The sequence below is a fragment of the Musa acuminata genome, chromosome BXJ1-11 (assembly GCF_036884655.1).
Source record: "Musa acuminata AAA Group cultivar baxijiao chromosome BXJ1-11, Cavendish_Baxijiao_AAA, whole genome shotgun sequence".
Taxonomy (NCBI): Eukaryota; Viridiplantae; Streptophyta; class Magnoliopsida; order Zingiberales; family Musaceae; genus Musa; species Musa acuminata.
Window position 1 is genome coordinate 4,950,521 of NC_088337.1, and position 14,864 is coordinate 4,965,384.

At 39.0% G+C, this 14,864-nt stretch overlaps 1 protein-coding gene across 2 annotated transcripts in view; it reads right to left on the reverse strand.

Moving 5' to 3' along the window:
• LOC103970523 (villin-2) overlaps positions 1 to 14,864 on the reverse strand; it is a 34,878-nt gene that overhangs the window by 11,834 nt on the left and 8,180 nt on the right. For both annotated transcript variants that reach the window (XM_009384325.3, XM_065089332.1), the window contains exons 4-14: positions 8,934 to 8,999; positions 8,620 to 8,856; positions 8,356 to 8,533; positions 8,126 to 8,258; positions 5,521 to 5,680; positions 5,289 to 5,451; positions 5,104 to 5,204; positions 4,851 to 5,009; positions 2,888 to 2,956; positions 2,745 to 2,813; positions 2,457 to 2,594 (exon numbers count right to left, since the gene is read on the reverse strand). In XM_009384325.3, coding sequence (XP_009382600.2) covers positions 2,457 to 2,594; positions 2,745 to 2,813; positions 2,888 to 2,956; positions 4,851 to 5,009; positions 5,104 to 5,204; positions 5,289 to 5,451; positions 5,521 to 5,680; positions 8,126 to 8,258; positions 8,356 to 8,533; positions 8,620 to 8,856; positions 8,934 to 8,999 — 1,473 coding nt within the window. The remainder of the gene's footprint in view (positions 1 to 2,456; positions 2,595 to 2,744; positions 2,814 to 2,887; positions 2,957 to 4,850; positions 5,010 to 5,103; positions 5,205 to 5,288; positions 5,452 to 5,520; positions 5,681 to 8,125; positions 8,259 to 8,355; positions 8,534 to 8,619; positions 8,857 to 8,933; positions 9,000 to 14,864) is intronic.

Sequence of the window (14,864 nt, forward strand, 5' to 3'; positions counted from 1 at the left end):
CACATGTCCATACCTAATTTTATCCTTTATCTAACCAATACCTAGTTGTTTGTGAATAAAGATTATTTTTCCTATCTTTTCCTAATAACTTCATACATCCATCTCAACAATACAAATGTTTTATATATGTTGTTTTCGAACTGTCCAACACTTAGATACATTAAGTATTATTAGTCTAACAACTATCTTATAAAATTTTTCTTTTAATCTTAAAGGTATTCGATAATAAAAGACTTTGAATGCCTCTCATCATTTTAACCATCCTGTTTTACTCTGTGAATAATGTCTTCATCAATCTCTCCATCTTGTTGAATAATTGATATAAGATACATAAATCTTTTACTTAAAGAAACTTCTTATCCATCCAATTTAATTATGTCCTCCGGTCTATTTCTAGTATTACTAAAATTACATCTCATATATTTAATTTAGTCCTACTTAATCTTAAACCTTTAGTTTCTAAGGATTATCTCCATAACTCAAATTTGTAAGGATTGCATCTCATACATTCCCTTGAAGATTACTACTGTCCTTAAAATAGGGTGCACTTAGTGGGAGGTGATACATTCTTTTAGACATCAAACCTTTTTCTTTTACTAGAAAATATCAAATCTCTTTGTTTTTCTCACTGCCATGTTGCTTTTCAAATAAGAGAAGGGTCTTTAGGGCTAATAGATAATTTTGAATCCAGTGATTCAGCCATTACAAGAAAAATTTAAGAACCGATCATATAAGATATGATGTCAAAGATTTGAGAACAAATCAAACAAGATTTATTTCAAATAGCATATCAAACTTGATAAACACAAAAAATGAGAAAAAAGAAGAGAGTGGAAAAAGGGAAACACAAGGAAGAAAGATGCTGAGTAGAATTTAGTGTCGACTGTAGATGCCTTCATCAAAGATCAAATGCCCCCACAAAGTCTTGAAATGACATATCATATATGTACAACCAAAAAAATATAAATGCATATCAAAAGATTGGTTAATTTAGTCTAGCCATTTGTGCTAGAATTGTTACAAGTTACACCTACTAAACTAAACTTTGGTTTAATTTACTAATTAGACTAGTACATACTGAAAAATATTTATTGGGTCAAAAAATCATTAGTAATGAACCATATCACTTGGTATCCCCTTGCTATACCATTGCTTTTTTTTTTTCGTCATCCTTTCATTGTTATCAGGTGGTACAGATCGGTAAATTGCTTGTTATTTTATTACCATAATGGTTTGACAATTTGCTGAAATTGATATCAGACGTGCATTAAAGTCTTGCTCTGACTAACCTTAATAGACAAAAGACTGTCCTGTAACTAAAGCAATTTTTTACTGGTTCATTCGGGAAAAAAGCTGCATGATATACAAAATGCATGGCAAAAGAAACTACCCATTGTATCAGAGATAATCTGCTTATGTTTTATATCATACAAAAAGTTCAAGTCAAAGCTTGCAAGACTATACTAAAACTCTTTGTAGTTATATCCAGCATTTCATTTCTTAGTCAAAGTTGGCAAGCTCCCAGAAAGCATGAAATGCATTAGCAGAAATGCTTTGAAAATTTGCTTCAAAAATCTGTGGATACAAAGGTCAATCTAAAAGTACTTCAAGAGTGATGAGAAATAATTTTTTTAATTCTATATGCAAATATTACAGCAACTTGCTTTTTATTAAGAATAGTTGTCAAGATATCCGGACTGGACAAAAGTGACAAAATAACTTACAAACAAAGCCCTTAAAAAGGTCAATGTGAAAGTACTTCAAGAGTTTTTTTTCCCAGACTATATGAACTTATGAAGAACAATTGGAAGAGCCTAGTCATGTCACTGCATTTTGCAGCTCCATCTATTTTTGGGGATGTGTCCAATCACAATTTCCCGGCTAATACAGACCAAGGGACTAGACATTGACCTCAGGCCTATAATTCTACCATATTTGTTAGTAGTTCTATCATAATTTATGTTTAAGAAGAATAGAAGTGGTGGTCAAATCACAAGGCTCTGGCAATTGCAGGATTTGCAGGGATTAGTCTATGCAGCCTTACCTTGCAAGAAAATAAGCTATTTTTGGTGGTAGAACCCATGACAGCCACATCACAAAGAATCAACCCTATGGTGTTGCTTAATCTCACCCTCTATTCCATGTTTAAGAGGCATCCAACACAAAATTCTGCAGCAGCATACATCGTTGGACATAGATTTTCTATGCTACAAAAAATTATTCTATCTATAAATTGAGCTATAATGATTCTATTTTGGCCACTCATTTTTCCATAAAATCTATAAAATGGTGTTTCACTTTCCACGTTATGCATGTGGAGATTTAGGAAAAGCAAGTATCTGTAAATGTTTTAAGAGCAGATAACAATTTAAAAATGTTGTATGTACAAAGATAAATGTAAGAAATCAGATATTAACTGGAAAACAAATGAAAGAAAGGAATTCACATAAGCGTACCGCATCAACTTGAACTGCTTTGTTGTTATGGACTGATGTACCAGATACTTGAATTAGTGCAATGCTATCTGAGGTATAAGTTTCATCATTCAGGTTCTTGTCGGCTAGAAACTTTTTGTATCCAGAGCTGATTCCACCCTAGGCAAGAAAAGTCAAATTCAAGAAGACAAATAAATCCACCTATTCAAACAATGTAACAATAATATTATAAATTATACCTCACTAGTTAAAAAATCTTGTTGTACTTTTGTTGTAACACAAGGGAAGCAACAGACAATGAAATAATACCTTCAGGACAACCATAGGCTGAAAGAGTGCAATAAACTGTGGTGGCTCTTTGCCTTGAAAGACACAGCCCTGCATGAGCAATCAACTCAGAAAGCTGCTTCTTCTCTCTCACATGCGGAGGTACAAGCAAGTTAACAAAGTACCTGCACAGGTCTTCCTTTCAAAGAGTTCCAAATTGTATTACACAACCGAGTAGACATCACACGATCATCCTGGAAGAAAGAAATATTATGTCGACATTTCAAGTTTTGGATAAATAAAATCAAGTCAGCTAGATCAACTCTAGTTTATGGAACCAAAAGTACAAAGACAGATCATCAAATAAAGAGAAAAACGAGCCCAAAGATCTAAAAGAATCTACAGTATGTGTTGCAGACCTGGGCAAAGAGACAAAAAAAGGAAAAGTAGTCCCATTAAATCCTGCAATTAGATCCATAAAACTCATGGGCAGGTTTGGATATTAAGTCAGATGATGAATATTAGGTATCCCATTCTAAAGTTATCATTAGGATGCTACAAAAGAACATGATAGTGAAAAGGCTTAGTTGGATCTAGAAAGCTCAGGAAGTATAAAAGAAGTAAATTAGGTGCCAAACACGAGTTGTAACATCATACACTAAAAAGTAGGATATTGATCCAGAAGTTCAAACTTCCAAGCAATTCTCTTAAACAGAAGTTTTAAATATGACAATAAATACTTAGAAAGGGTTTCAGAAGAAAAAAGACTTTTCAATCAAAAAATAATTCCTTAAGGTAATATCAAAGAAAAAAGTTCAATGCTTTCAGTTAGAAGAACTTGATTATTATGGACTTTCAATTGTGGACACCCCAACAGCTTTGGATAATAGATGCCATCATATTTTACGCTATTTTAATAAAAACCAAGATCAGTATGTCTTAGTCTTGAAAGTTAAACATGAAGTCAAAAAAATACCATGTAAAGATGTTACAGAAAGAAGCAACTTCTGGTGGTTTAAATGGATGCATGAATAGTGGCGCTAAGGCACAAACATGATGTCATGTAGATGCTAGTTGTCGACAAGCATGTGGAAATGCCAAAGATCAAATTCTTAAATTAGCTATCAATTGGATACATTTGTAATATTAGCTTATGTAATGGACTCGCATTTTAAGGAAGAGGGGTGGTAGCAACCAATTATCTACCAAGGTGATGGACGATAATGATCTGTAAGCTCATACTATGCTAGTGTGATTGAGAGTTTAAGACATTATAAAATAGCTATGATTATACTACTATCTAATTGGAATGAGATGGACAAAGTGAAAAGAGCCTTCCCTTAATGGACCATACAGAACTGTGATACCAAAGAATAATATTGGTCCGGTGCTGTATGGAGTCGATGGACCAAAGAGAAAGAAAAGAGGTGGGGAGGAGGAGGGCAGCAGGAAAAGGAGGTGAAGATGAAGCTGATGAATATGAGGAGACGACAATGTGTACCAAAGGGGGCAGTAGTAGTGACATGAGGAGGCGATGGCCGTAATAGGATGAGGATGCACTCGAGGCAGAGGGAAGAGAGAGAGAGAGAGAGAGAGAGAGAGAGAGAGAGATAAGGGGAATAACCATTTAAAGTTGTCAACTGTTGTTTCCAGACTTCCAGCCACTAATTTTAAAAGATAAAAACTTTACTTGTGTTGAATTGGGCTGATCCATGTGCCAGTCTCTTGTCGAATCAATAAACATCAGGCTGTACTGGCGATATATTCGGTATCTAAAACCTTTTCAAATAAAATAGTGGATGGAAACTAACAGGCTAGCACATTAATCATGTTGAATTTTATTCTGGAACTTTTGAAGGAAAAGTTCAGGTAAAAGACCAACTAATGTTCGATTTGGCCCATGGAATATCATGGCGAGAGAAACTGCTAACATTAGGTTTAGATTTAAGACAATAGGAAGAATGGTAATTCACAAAAATTAGATACATGTATAGGCGGATGATTGAAGATGCAAAATCACTCTTCAAGTAAATTTTCTAGGTGCATTGCATGAATATAGGCAATCTACTAGGACCAAAGAAATAAGAAATTATGAATTCCAATATTATAATCCTGCTCATATTCAAATTTTTGGGCTGAACCTTTTACCTGAATACTGTCTTTCCCGATCCAGCAGCATAAGTAGTATTCTTCTTTCTTCTCACCAGCACGATAAGTACAAAGCACAATGTAACAATCTCCACTGTAGAACTTACCAATCTCTTCCTTAGGAATTGGGGTCTTTGCGTTGCCATTGATGAGCCAAACCTGACAGCATGTTTCACAAACTTAAACTCCAAGAGACAATTATGTTAAAGTTGCTCTGCAACTTACTACAAGATAATAGAATTATTAAACAAACCTCAAGTTTTTCATTCCCTTCAATTAGTGGGGGAATTTCCTCACTTACAAGTGAGCCTTTTGGTGCTCCCTTCACATCAACACCCTGCTGCTTTAACAAAGCTACCAACATAGCAAAAGACAAAATATATCATGCCTCCAACAAATAAATATTCATTCATTTAAACTTAAGAAGTTGACTATCACCTGCTACTTTTCCCCTAGCCTCATCTCCACTAGAGGTTCCAGTTCCTGTTCCTGTACCCACTGGCCATGACTCAAAGTTGGATTTAAATGATTGTGTCTCATAACCTTGAATAACTTGAGTTATGCGTGTCATCTTTGGTCTATTTTGATCAATGATGAAGTCCTAAAAGAACATTAAGGAAGTGTTATTATCAAGAAGAATGCAAAATTAAAAGAAGAAACTATGTTCTACCTCAGCAGCTTTACTTGCAGCTTTTCTGTCATCAACCTGAGTTACCCGACCAACCCAAACAAATATTTCAGCTCCACAATCCAGTAAATAGCATTTATTGTTCTCCAAAAGTGCTTTAGAAGGATTGTCTTCTTCCAACTTCAACTGGCCACCAGTTATACTATAAAGGACAAAGGAATCATTGGTATGATGTAACTTGATGCCAAATATCTTTTTAATTCTTGGCTGGTAAATCTTAAAATTATCAGATGAAAATTGTATCACAGTATAGCACAAAGCAGAGATATCCAAAAGTCTATCATAGTTGTAATACTAATACTAATACCAATCTTTAGTTGGTTAAAAGAATGGAGAATTCACTAATGAAATTTAATAATCCCAATGCATATCTATAGAACTAAAACATAATATCAATTTGCAACACAGAAAAAACTCCACAGATTAGCCACAGTACAACAACAATAACAACAAGCTTAAAGTTCTCAATTATTTTAGATCCACTATATAGATCTTTTAGTTTCATTAAGTTCCGCAGAGGGAAAATATTATTAACTAATTTTAAAGGGGTCTAACAAAGCTTTTTAGCTCTTTCTTTACCTCTCTTATTGGTGCATCCAGAGTTCTTTTTTGGATGTGTTTGTACTAACTTAAATGTGTTTTCCTCACTTCACCCTCAGTTAAAGATACCCTAATTGGACAAATGTGTAGATTCTCCTCATCCATAGGTCTCCTTTGCTAAACAAAGAATTGCATGGTAGATATTATAATAGATGAATGTAAAGAACATGTACATGAACTTTGAAGTGAGTTGAGGATAAGGACTGGAATATAATGATTGTACATTCCATATCTTAGGTCAGATAATTAAAAGTTTGTGGTTATAAAAGGGATGCTGCACATTTTTAATTTAGATTGTTTAAATGATCTAGATTCTTGAGTATATGTACAAAGGGGAAATATAAGTTGATTGATTGGTGAGGTAAGTTAATTAAAATCAGTGGTGTATGGATAGATAGGACTTCATTAGAAACAACATATAGGGATTAGTTTGACTAGTGACACTGTCCTTGAAACAGCTCAATGTCAAAAATGGAACCATGCCGACAAGGTGACAACACCACATAATGGGGTTCTATAGCTTACTATGATTATTAATTTATTATAGTTTATAAACGAAATTTTTGATGATTGAAATACATATTTGATTAGAATGAGCAAAGGCATAGATACAATCAATTTTTTATTAATAGAGATCTAGGTTTAAAGTTTTGGTCCAGCACTGTTATTGATGCTTGGGCAGACCAAATATGCTGGAAAATTTTAAAATAAAATTTAGCCCAATAGGAGTAACAATCACTAAAAGATAAATTTGATCCTTGTAGGTCTAGCCTAGATAGATGGATCCACAAGGATCTTGGATAGAAACCAAGGGGCCTTGGTCAAATCCAAGCTAGTTTGCTTAGAATTGACTTTAAATGATGTGAAAAAAAACCATGATCTCAAGATTCAAGAAGAACTATCCTAAGTACAAAGCTTTAATGTATATTTGACTAAATGAGGTGAGAAGACTATGATCTTTAGAACAATCCTAACTCCTAAGAACAAAGCTTTAATGAAGAAAAAGTAATAATAGGAGCTAATTTTAGTTTTTAATTTATCTTAAATTGAAAATACACACCCCTCCTTATGAGTTTGATCTTTGATTTGCAAAGATTTGAGAGAGATTGGAAACTTGGGAAGTGTGTCTACGTGAAACTGAGAGAAAATGGTGGAGAATGAGAGTGAATGAGTCGAGGGGAGGAGAATGTGGTTGATGATGTTCAATTTTTAGTTTGGGTTGTCAGAAGACCAAGTGGGACAAAGTGACAAACAAGGATGGTGGTGAAATATCATGGGTTTATGGGCCTTCCAATCCACATCATCAGAGTTATTTGCAAAGACATCAAGGACTGAGGTTGGTAGATTAAGATATTCCCAATCAATTCACAACGAGATTTTACGGATATATGATAATGTGGACTCACACGTTATATCAGTGGCCCACCTTAGTGATTGAGCTACTTGTTTAGAATGGACATTACAATAGTAGCCTAATTCCATTATATAAACCTGGCCTAGAACATATATAAACCGATCCAATTGGTACTCCAAGTTAGACTAGATGCACTTAAGCGTCTACCCATCTATTCTTCAGTCATATGTACTATAGCTTCAAGGTGAAAAATGTTGATTTCAGATTTACATGAATGATAAGTAGATTTTATATACTCTGTAAAATACAAAATCTTAACCCAAAAGTTATACAACAATTTAGACACCCTTGTATTTTCATGTTTCACTGTCGTATACATGGAAGAACAAGCTAGTTAGCTTGTGATTAAAGTCATGCATATGAAGAATGTGACAAAGTAATAGGTGAAGTAATATGTCCATGGAACTGTTGTCATTAGAAAATTAAATAAATTATGTAGTGCAACTGGAAACAAAGGCATGAAATTCATAGAAAATTTTTTTATCAAGTAGATATATTCATTATTATATTCATAAAAAAACAATACTAGAAAGTTTCAAGTAGATCAATCCTCCTAAAAGTATGTTCAATCACCTATAAATTTTCACAGGAGCAGTTTCCAGAACAAGGTCATCTTCAGTGAAAACCTTTTTGCCAATGGGTGCAAAGCCACCAAAGAGCACCCAGAATTCACCAGAGTCTGACTCTGCTTGTAGCTTTCCATCATCTGCCTTGGTTCATGCACAATAGTAAATTAGAGGACACATCATTATTGACACACAATATCATAAAGGATGAAATAAAACAGAAATCATTAGTCTCACCAATAATTGCAACATCACATGTTCCGTCATGATACTTGTCTTTCAAATGTTGAATTACTTCCAGGGCCTTAGCTCTTTCTTGAACATTGGAATTAGCACCATTAAATTGATATATTTTCTTCTCAGTATCCAGTATAAACACATCATCATGATTCAAAGATGAGCGAGCAAAAGGAACCTACAAAACAAAATTTGAGGTCACAATTCGCTCACACCTTCAACTTGAACAACAAATATAACTCTGACACAAAAAAATTTCATCACCTGCTTAATTTTGGCAACACGTTTTCCTCTACAAATATATAGTCGCGTTTCAAACTTTTGTTCTTCAGGCTTTTTGAATCCTGAGGTAAAACCTCCTTCAAGAGGAATAATGCATGGTTTAAAATATGATAAAAACTTGTCTGATTCGAACCCTTGAAGTTCCCTGTGTTGAACAGCACGCCCTCCAAGGACTGCATCAAGTTCAACTGTTTTGATTGCTGCAGTTCCAGCTTCATCCTGGAATTATTCATAAGCCATACTTAATAAGCAAACAACCAATTCCTTTTTTATATCAGCAGGTCAAAGTAGCATACTTGGCTTGAATCTTTTCCAATCCAAAAGTGGGTGTCATATCCATAACCACCTTTGCCAGAAGTTGTCTGCAATTCTTAGGAGTATCAAGAAGAAGCAGAAGAAAAAAAATCAGCAGTTAAAAGTATGCTGAGCCACAAACTCAGATACTGTAGCTTCAGAAAAACCATCAGACATCAATAGAGAAAGATTAAAAAACTATAGTTCTAGGTGATAAATATATGAACTCATTTCTATTATGAAAATCATAATCATATAAGATTTCATAATGTAGTAACATAAGTTATATTTTTCATTTTTGATATTAAACAATTCAGGGGAATACTGTGATGAAAATGAAAAATATTTAAGAGATATTAGACAATCATCAGGTGTAACAGTGCATATCACTGTTCCAAACACTGGTTGGACTGGCATGTAATGACCACTATATACTTATCCAACCATGGCTTTGGTACTAGACCATATAGCTTGGTACCCTGCTGATCTGAAAACATGTGGAATATAGCAATGAACCAAGAAATATATCATTGGTCATATATTCAACATCTAGGATCATGTTTCTGAAACCCACAGGTCAGATTTGTTATAGAAACATCTGGAATGTATCAAGGATCGATATGCCAGAAAATTTTAAAACATAAAAGGAGACAATGAATTATAGAAAACAATAAAATTCTGTTTCATTTTCAAATAGATACTGATAGGATGGTCTACGTCAGAATGGAACCTGGCTTTATTCGAGGGAAGAATATAATCTCTTAGAGAGAACTAAAGAGGACGGGAAATGAAAGAGAAAAAAAAAAGAAATATAACTGGAGGAAAGAAGATCAACAATAATAATGTTATCAAAATAAATTGGTGGTTCAAAATTTGAATACAAGTCCAATATTGTTATTGACAACCAATTGGACTAAGTAAGATACCAAGCTACCAAGCTATATACCAACCTGTACATATCACAGAAAATCAATCTTGTTTACAGCAATAATTGCAGCACCTTCATAAAGTTTTTAATGTTTCTTTGTGAAAACTAAAGATATATGCTAACCAAGGTTTTTAATTTCGTACCGTACCACCCAGTATGGGTGGTATCAGATTTTTGGCCCTATATCAGGTGATACAGGGTTGTAACGGGCGGTAACGATCGAAACCAACCATTACCGATTTATATCGATTTTTAAATGGTCAATTTGACCATTGGAGACATCCTAAAGGGTTTTTAAACCCTTCTCTCCTCCCTCTTTCAATCTATTTCACTTTCACTCTCTCTTAAACTCTCTAAAACTCATTTTTACTCACAATCTCTCTCCTAGTATCACATTTTCACTCTCCTAAATTCAACAAAGCAGCAATTTGACAATCCGAAATGGACCGAAATCGTGAACCTTGCACAAGGCTACTCCTCAAAGCCCGAAAAAGATATATGGCACTATTCTTATCTAATTTACATTAGTTTTGCTAAAACTATACTAAATGTATATTTATTTCTAACTTAAAAACTCTATCCTAACTTTTTCTTTTATTTTTCAGGTATTTTTGGAGGGTTTTATGCCTATTTTAGGTGTACCGCTTTGTCACGGACAAACTTCTAAACAAGGTGTTTGATGTAATGCTTATGTATGTCCGTGTCTTTTGGCATGTTCATGCCTTGTACAGAATGTAAAGGGGCGGCCGAAGGCTTAATAGTCCCATTTTAGTTGGGTTGGTGGCCTCTTTAGGCTTGTAAATAAAGGTTGTGTCATGTGGACACGCTCGAGAGCTTTTCGGTCTGTAATGGACCATTTTACCCTTTGTTGTGCCACTGTTCAGAGCTTGTAAAGTCTGTTTGTAATTTGCTTTGTCTATGAAGTGTTTTTCGGACATGTTTGCTTGTGGATCCCGTTTGAGGCGTTCTCTTTAACCCGTTCTCTCTTTTGTTGGTCCTAAGGGACAATGGGAGGCTTCGGGGAGGCTGACCTTTGCGGACGGACGCGCAAGGGTGCCGCACGACTTAGGCAAAACCAGCTAAGTGCGTGTCATATGGTATCAGAGCGGGACAAGCACTCATAGAAACACTTGACATGCAAACGTGGGGGACCTAGCGGGGCTGCGTTGAGGGCAGTCAGCACATGCGCGACCGTTTGAGGGAAAACGGGCATGGAGATGTAGGGAAAAGAGTCGCTCAGAGGAGCGGGCATCTGAGATTGGCATTCAGAGGAATGGCCAACCCTTCGCGCAAGAGGCACCACGAGAACAGGCAAGCTTGGAAGAATCTGGAGCGCACAAAGGTTGGGATGGCTGAGTTTGAGCTACGGCTCAACGTTGACAACTTTACTTGATGGTGCTCAAGGCAAGCGAGGCGCTTGGCAAAAGGACGAGACCATGCAAAGTGGAATGAGTTGCTCAGCGACCGAAAGAGTTGTGCAAAGCTCACAGAGGTGAGGGGAATTGCTAACTCGAAGAATTCGGTACTCATGCATGGGCTTGTATGCGGACGATGGATTGTTCGTGGCCATCCCAAGGCGACCGAGACTCGGCGCCATGGAGCATTGAAACTTTCTCTTCGGCATGCGAAGGATACGTCCGGAGGAGGCTGAAGTGTGCAACGAGTTCAGCATGTTGCTAGGCCTGGAGGGGTGCAGCGGTGGCTGTATTGACGTGGAGGCGCAATCTAGCAAGTGCGTTTGCAAGAGGCAGAACAATGCACAGTTTGTTCAGCAGATCGGAGTAGTCCAAGGGGATGGTGGTCTCCGAAACGAAGAGAGATGTTGCTCCAACGGGACAGTTATCCAGGAGGGATAAGTCTCGGCTCTCCAGAGGGAGAATCATGTGAGACGGACTTCACATGTTGAGGAGGAGTACCTCACAAACAGCAACTCCACGAAGCTCAATGGACCGAGCAAGCAGCGAGGAGTTGTCACATGATCTCGCTCGAGAGAATGCATGGGTGGATGCATTGCGAGATCAAGTGGGGGAGCGACTTGAAGCAACTTAAATGAAGGCACACTTGGAGTCGATGTGGAGATCGGACTCAAGGGAGGGCTGACCCGTGGAATGGTGGGCACGAGGGCCACCATCGACTCAATGCAAAAACGAGGAGCGGAGCAACTTGGGTGTAACTTGGTGAAGTACCCAAGCCGCATGAAGGGAGCCAGCAGAGAAGTTGGAACATGGAGCAGAAGCACAGTGCTTTCCTTAGATAGAGGTCAAAGACATGAACTCTTGCAAAGGCAAGAGTAGGATCATGTTGTTCCATGGGTCCTTCATTCTGACGGAGCGGACTCATCTTGCATGGTGCCAAAGACGAAGGGAGCTTCTAGGCACATGCACCTTATCTCGGAGGAGCATTTGATGGAGGAACTAAGGTGACTCAATTTGCGGAGGCGAAGTTGGGTTCAGAAGGCCTTAGCACGGGGCAAGAGGACGCAGAGGCGGGTACTCTTGAAGAATATGCCACAGTGTTGCCATTCAAGTTGCCATGAAGGAAGCAGTGCGCAGCGGAGATTGTGCTGGTAGGGGCAGAGGCCCAGGATCCAGGCAATGGCGCACAAATTACAGCGAAGTCGGTGGACTTCGGGAGCTACTAGGCGACGGACTGTCCTAGAGCGGTGCCTCATCTAGGTGTGACCCAAGAGTGGGTGGATGAAGGTCGATTGCCAAAGGAGCGAATAAAATCGAAGGTCGAGGAGACCCTGCGATGTATTGGCAGAGGCCACACATGGAGGGTTCACAATTCGAGTTTATTCCACAAGGATCAGAATGCAATGGAGATGTCACCAGGAGGCGACATGGTGCAGCGGATCGTGGTGGAACAGTTCGTGGCAATGCGACACACACGACACAGTCCCGGGAGGGACTAGATCATATGGAGGTATGATCGGGAGCTACTGGGAGCTCCGCTTTGGTGAACAACACGACGGCAAGAAGGGCTATGGATTCAAGGAGTGAAGGCCATGGTACCGCAGAGGCGGGTCTTCCGGGCGTGCACCGAATTTTGCATCGGATGAAAACCTTGGTCATCAGCATATGGGGGCTGGGTTCCACCAAGGGAAAAGTTTGAATGCAAGTACCAGTGAGTCCCATGAGAGGGACTTGATCATGCAGAGGTATGATCGAAGCAGCTGGAGAGTTGGACTGCTCCAGAGCTCATATTCGCTTAAGGGAGCCCGACAGGTCAGAGGACAAGGTCGAGTAAGCGAACGTTGCTACCAAGGAAGCTAAGGAGAACAGAATCGGTGCAAACCCTACAATGTGATGGCAGAGGCCATGCATGGGAGTTGCAGTCTGTCTTTCCATCGACCAAACAGACTGCTTGGAGAACACAGATGTGTTGAAGCAAGAGGTCGAAAAGGGCGAGGAAGCGACGACAAGTCCAGAGGGACTTAGCTACCCAAAATCAAGCAATCAGTGAGAATGGAGGTGGACTCAGAGGAGTGTCACGAAGGCATATCTACTGATTGTGAAGAAAAGGGATGTAGATGCGAGGCGACGGATAGTAGGGCCATGGGCATGGCAGCGCCATGGTACCGCAGAGGCGGGACTTCCGTCAAAGTCATTGATCCCTTGCTCTCACGGAGGGAGAGCGCTTGGTCGTGAAAGGGGCCGAGGAGGTGGAGCATGCAGAGGCAATCTCGAAGTACCGAGACAAGGCTGAAGGGCAGAGGCCAAGAAACTTCGTAAGACCGGTGTCAACAAGTTTCTCATCAAGATAGCCGTAAGTGAAGGACTTCGGGTCATGCAAGAGTGCACGACCAAGGAACGAAGCAGGCAGTACGTGGTGCTGTACCTTTGCTACTCAGTGGAGTAGGCGGCAGGGTTGATGGAGAAGACGGTACAATCCCAGAGGCGACCTCATCTATCAGAGAATTACTCCAAGTTGGGGTGAAAACTTCCTGCATTCCAGAAGTTCAATGGCATTGAGAAGGTGAATCACAGTAGCTAACTCAACGCAAGGAGTGCAAACACTTCAAGTGCTTCAGAAGTGTGAGCAAAGAGCAGGCGAAGGCCAGTAACCAGCTCGATGCATGAAGTACAACCTCGAGGAGGCGGGCGAAGTCAAGTAACCTTTGCCTTCTCAACTCTTAAGAGAATGGGCGAAACCGAGTACCCCAGTTCTCTTATCTATCTAGCAGAGGAGCTCTGCACAAGTTCAAAGACCCTTCGAAGATAATGGAAGACAATAGTTGTCAAATCCTCACCAACGGTGATCAGTGCTACTGAGAGTAGATTGTCCGCTTCATTTCCCAACGAAATGCCAATCGAAAGCGGAAGTGATGCGAACCTACTTGGATGTGACAACTAACTGAAAGAAGAGTCAATGAGCAGATTTTGTGGAGGAAGGACCCAAAACTTCAGAAGTTTGCGAGGCGATGCTCGTTAAAGCTCCAACAAGCATCCACCCAGTTCAAGCAGCATGTGGAAATTTTGAGAAACTGGCGCAGTAAGAATGGTCTTTTCCTTCATTTGGTGGATCCGCAGGAATCAACGAGGATCAACACAACTCAGCCAACCCCACACCAGAGTCAGAGTCATTGGCGAGTTGAAGCAGCATAGCGGATCAAAGGTTCGACTACTCAAAAACAGCAGCGGAGAGCAGCTGGGAGCCAGGAGGCGCATTGCAGCTGGAGCAGAAGATTGAAGACTCAGCAAAGGCGAAGAGTTGCAGTGTTCACAAAGGCTTCGACGAGGACGTCGAAGGGATAAGTGGGGGAGAATGTCACGGACAAACTTCTAAACAAGGTGTTTGATGTAATGCTTATGTATGTCCGTGTCTTTTGGCATGTTCATGCCTTGTACAGAATGTAAAGGGGCGGCCGAAGGCTTAATAGTCCCATTTTAGTTGGGTTGGTGGCCTCTTTAGGCTTGTAAATAAAGGTTGTGTCATGTGGACACGCTCGAGAGCTTTTCGGTCTGTAATGGACCATTTTACCCTTTGTTGTGCCACTGTTCAG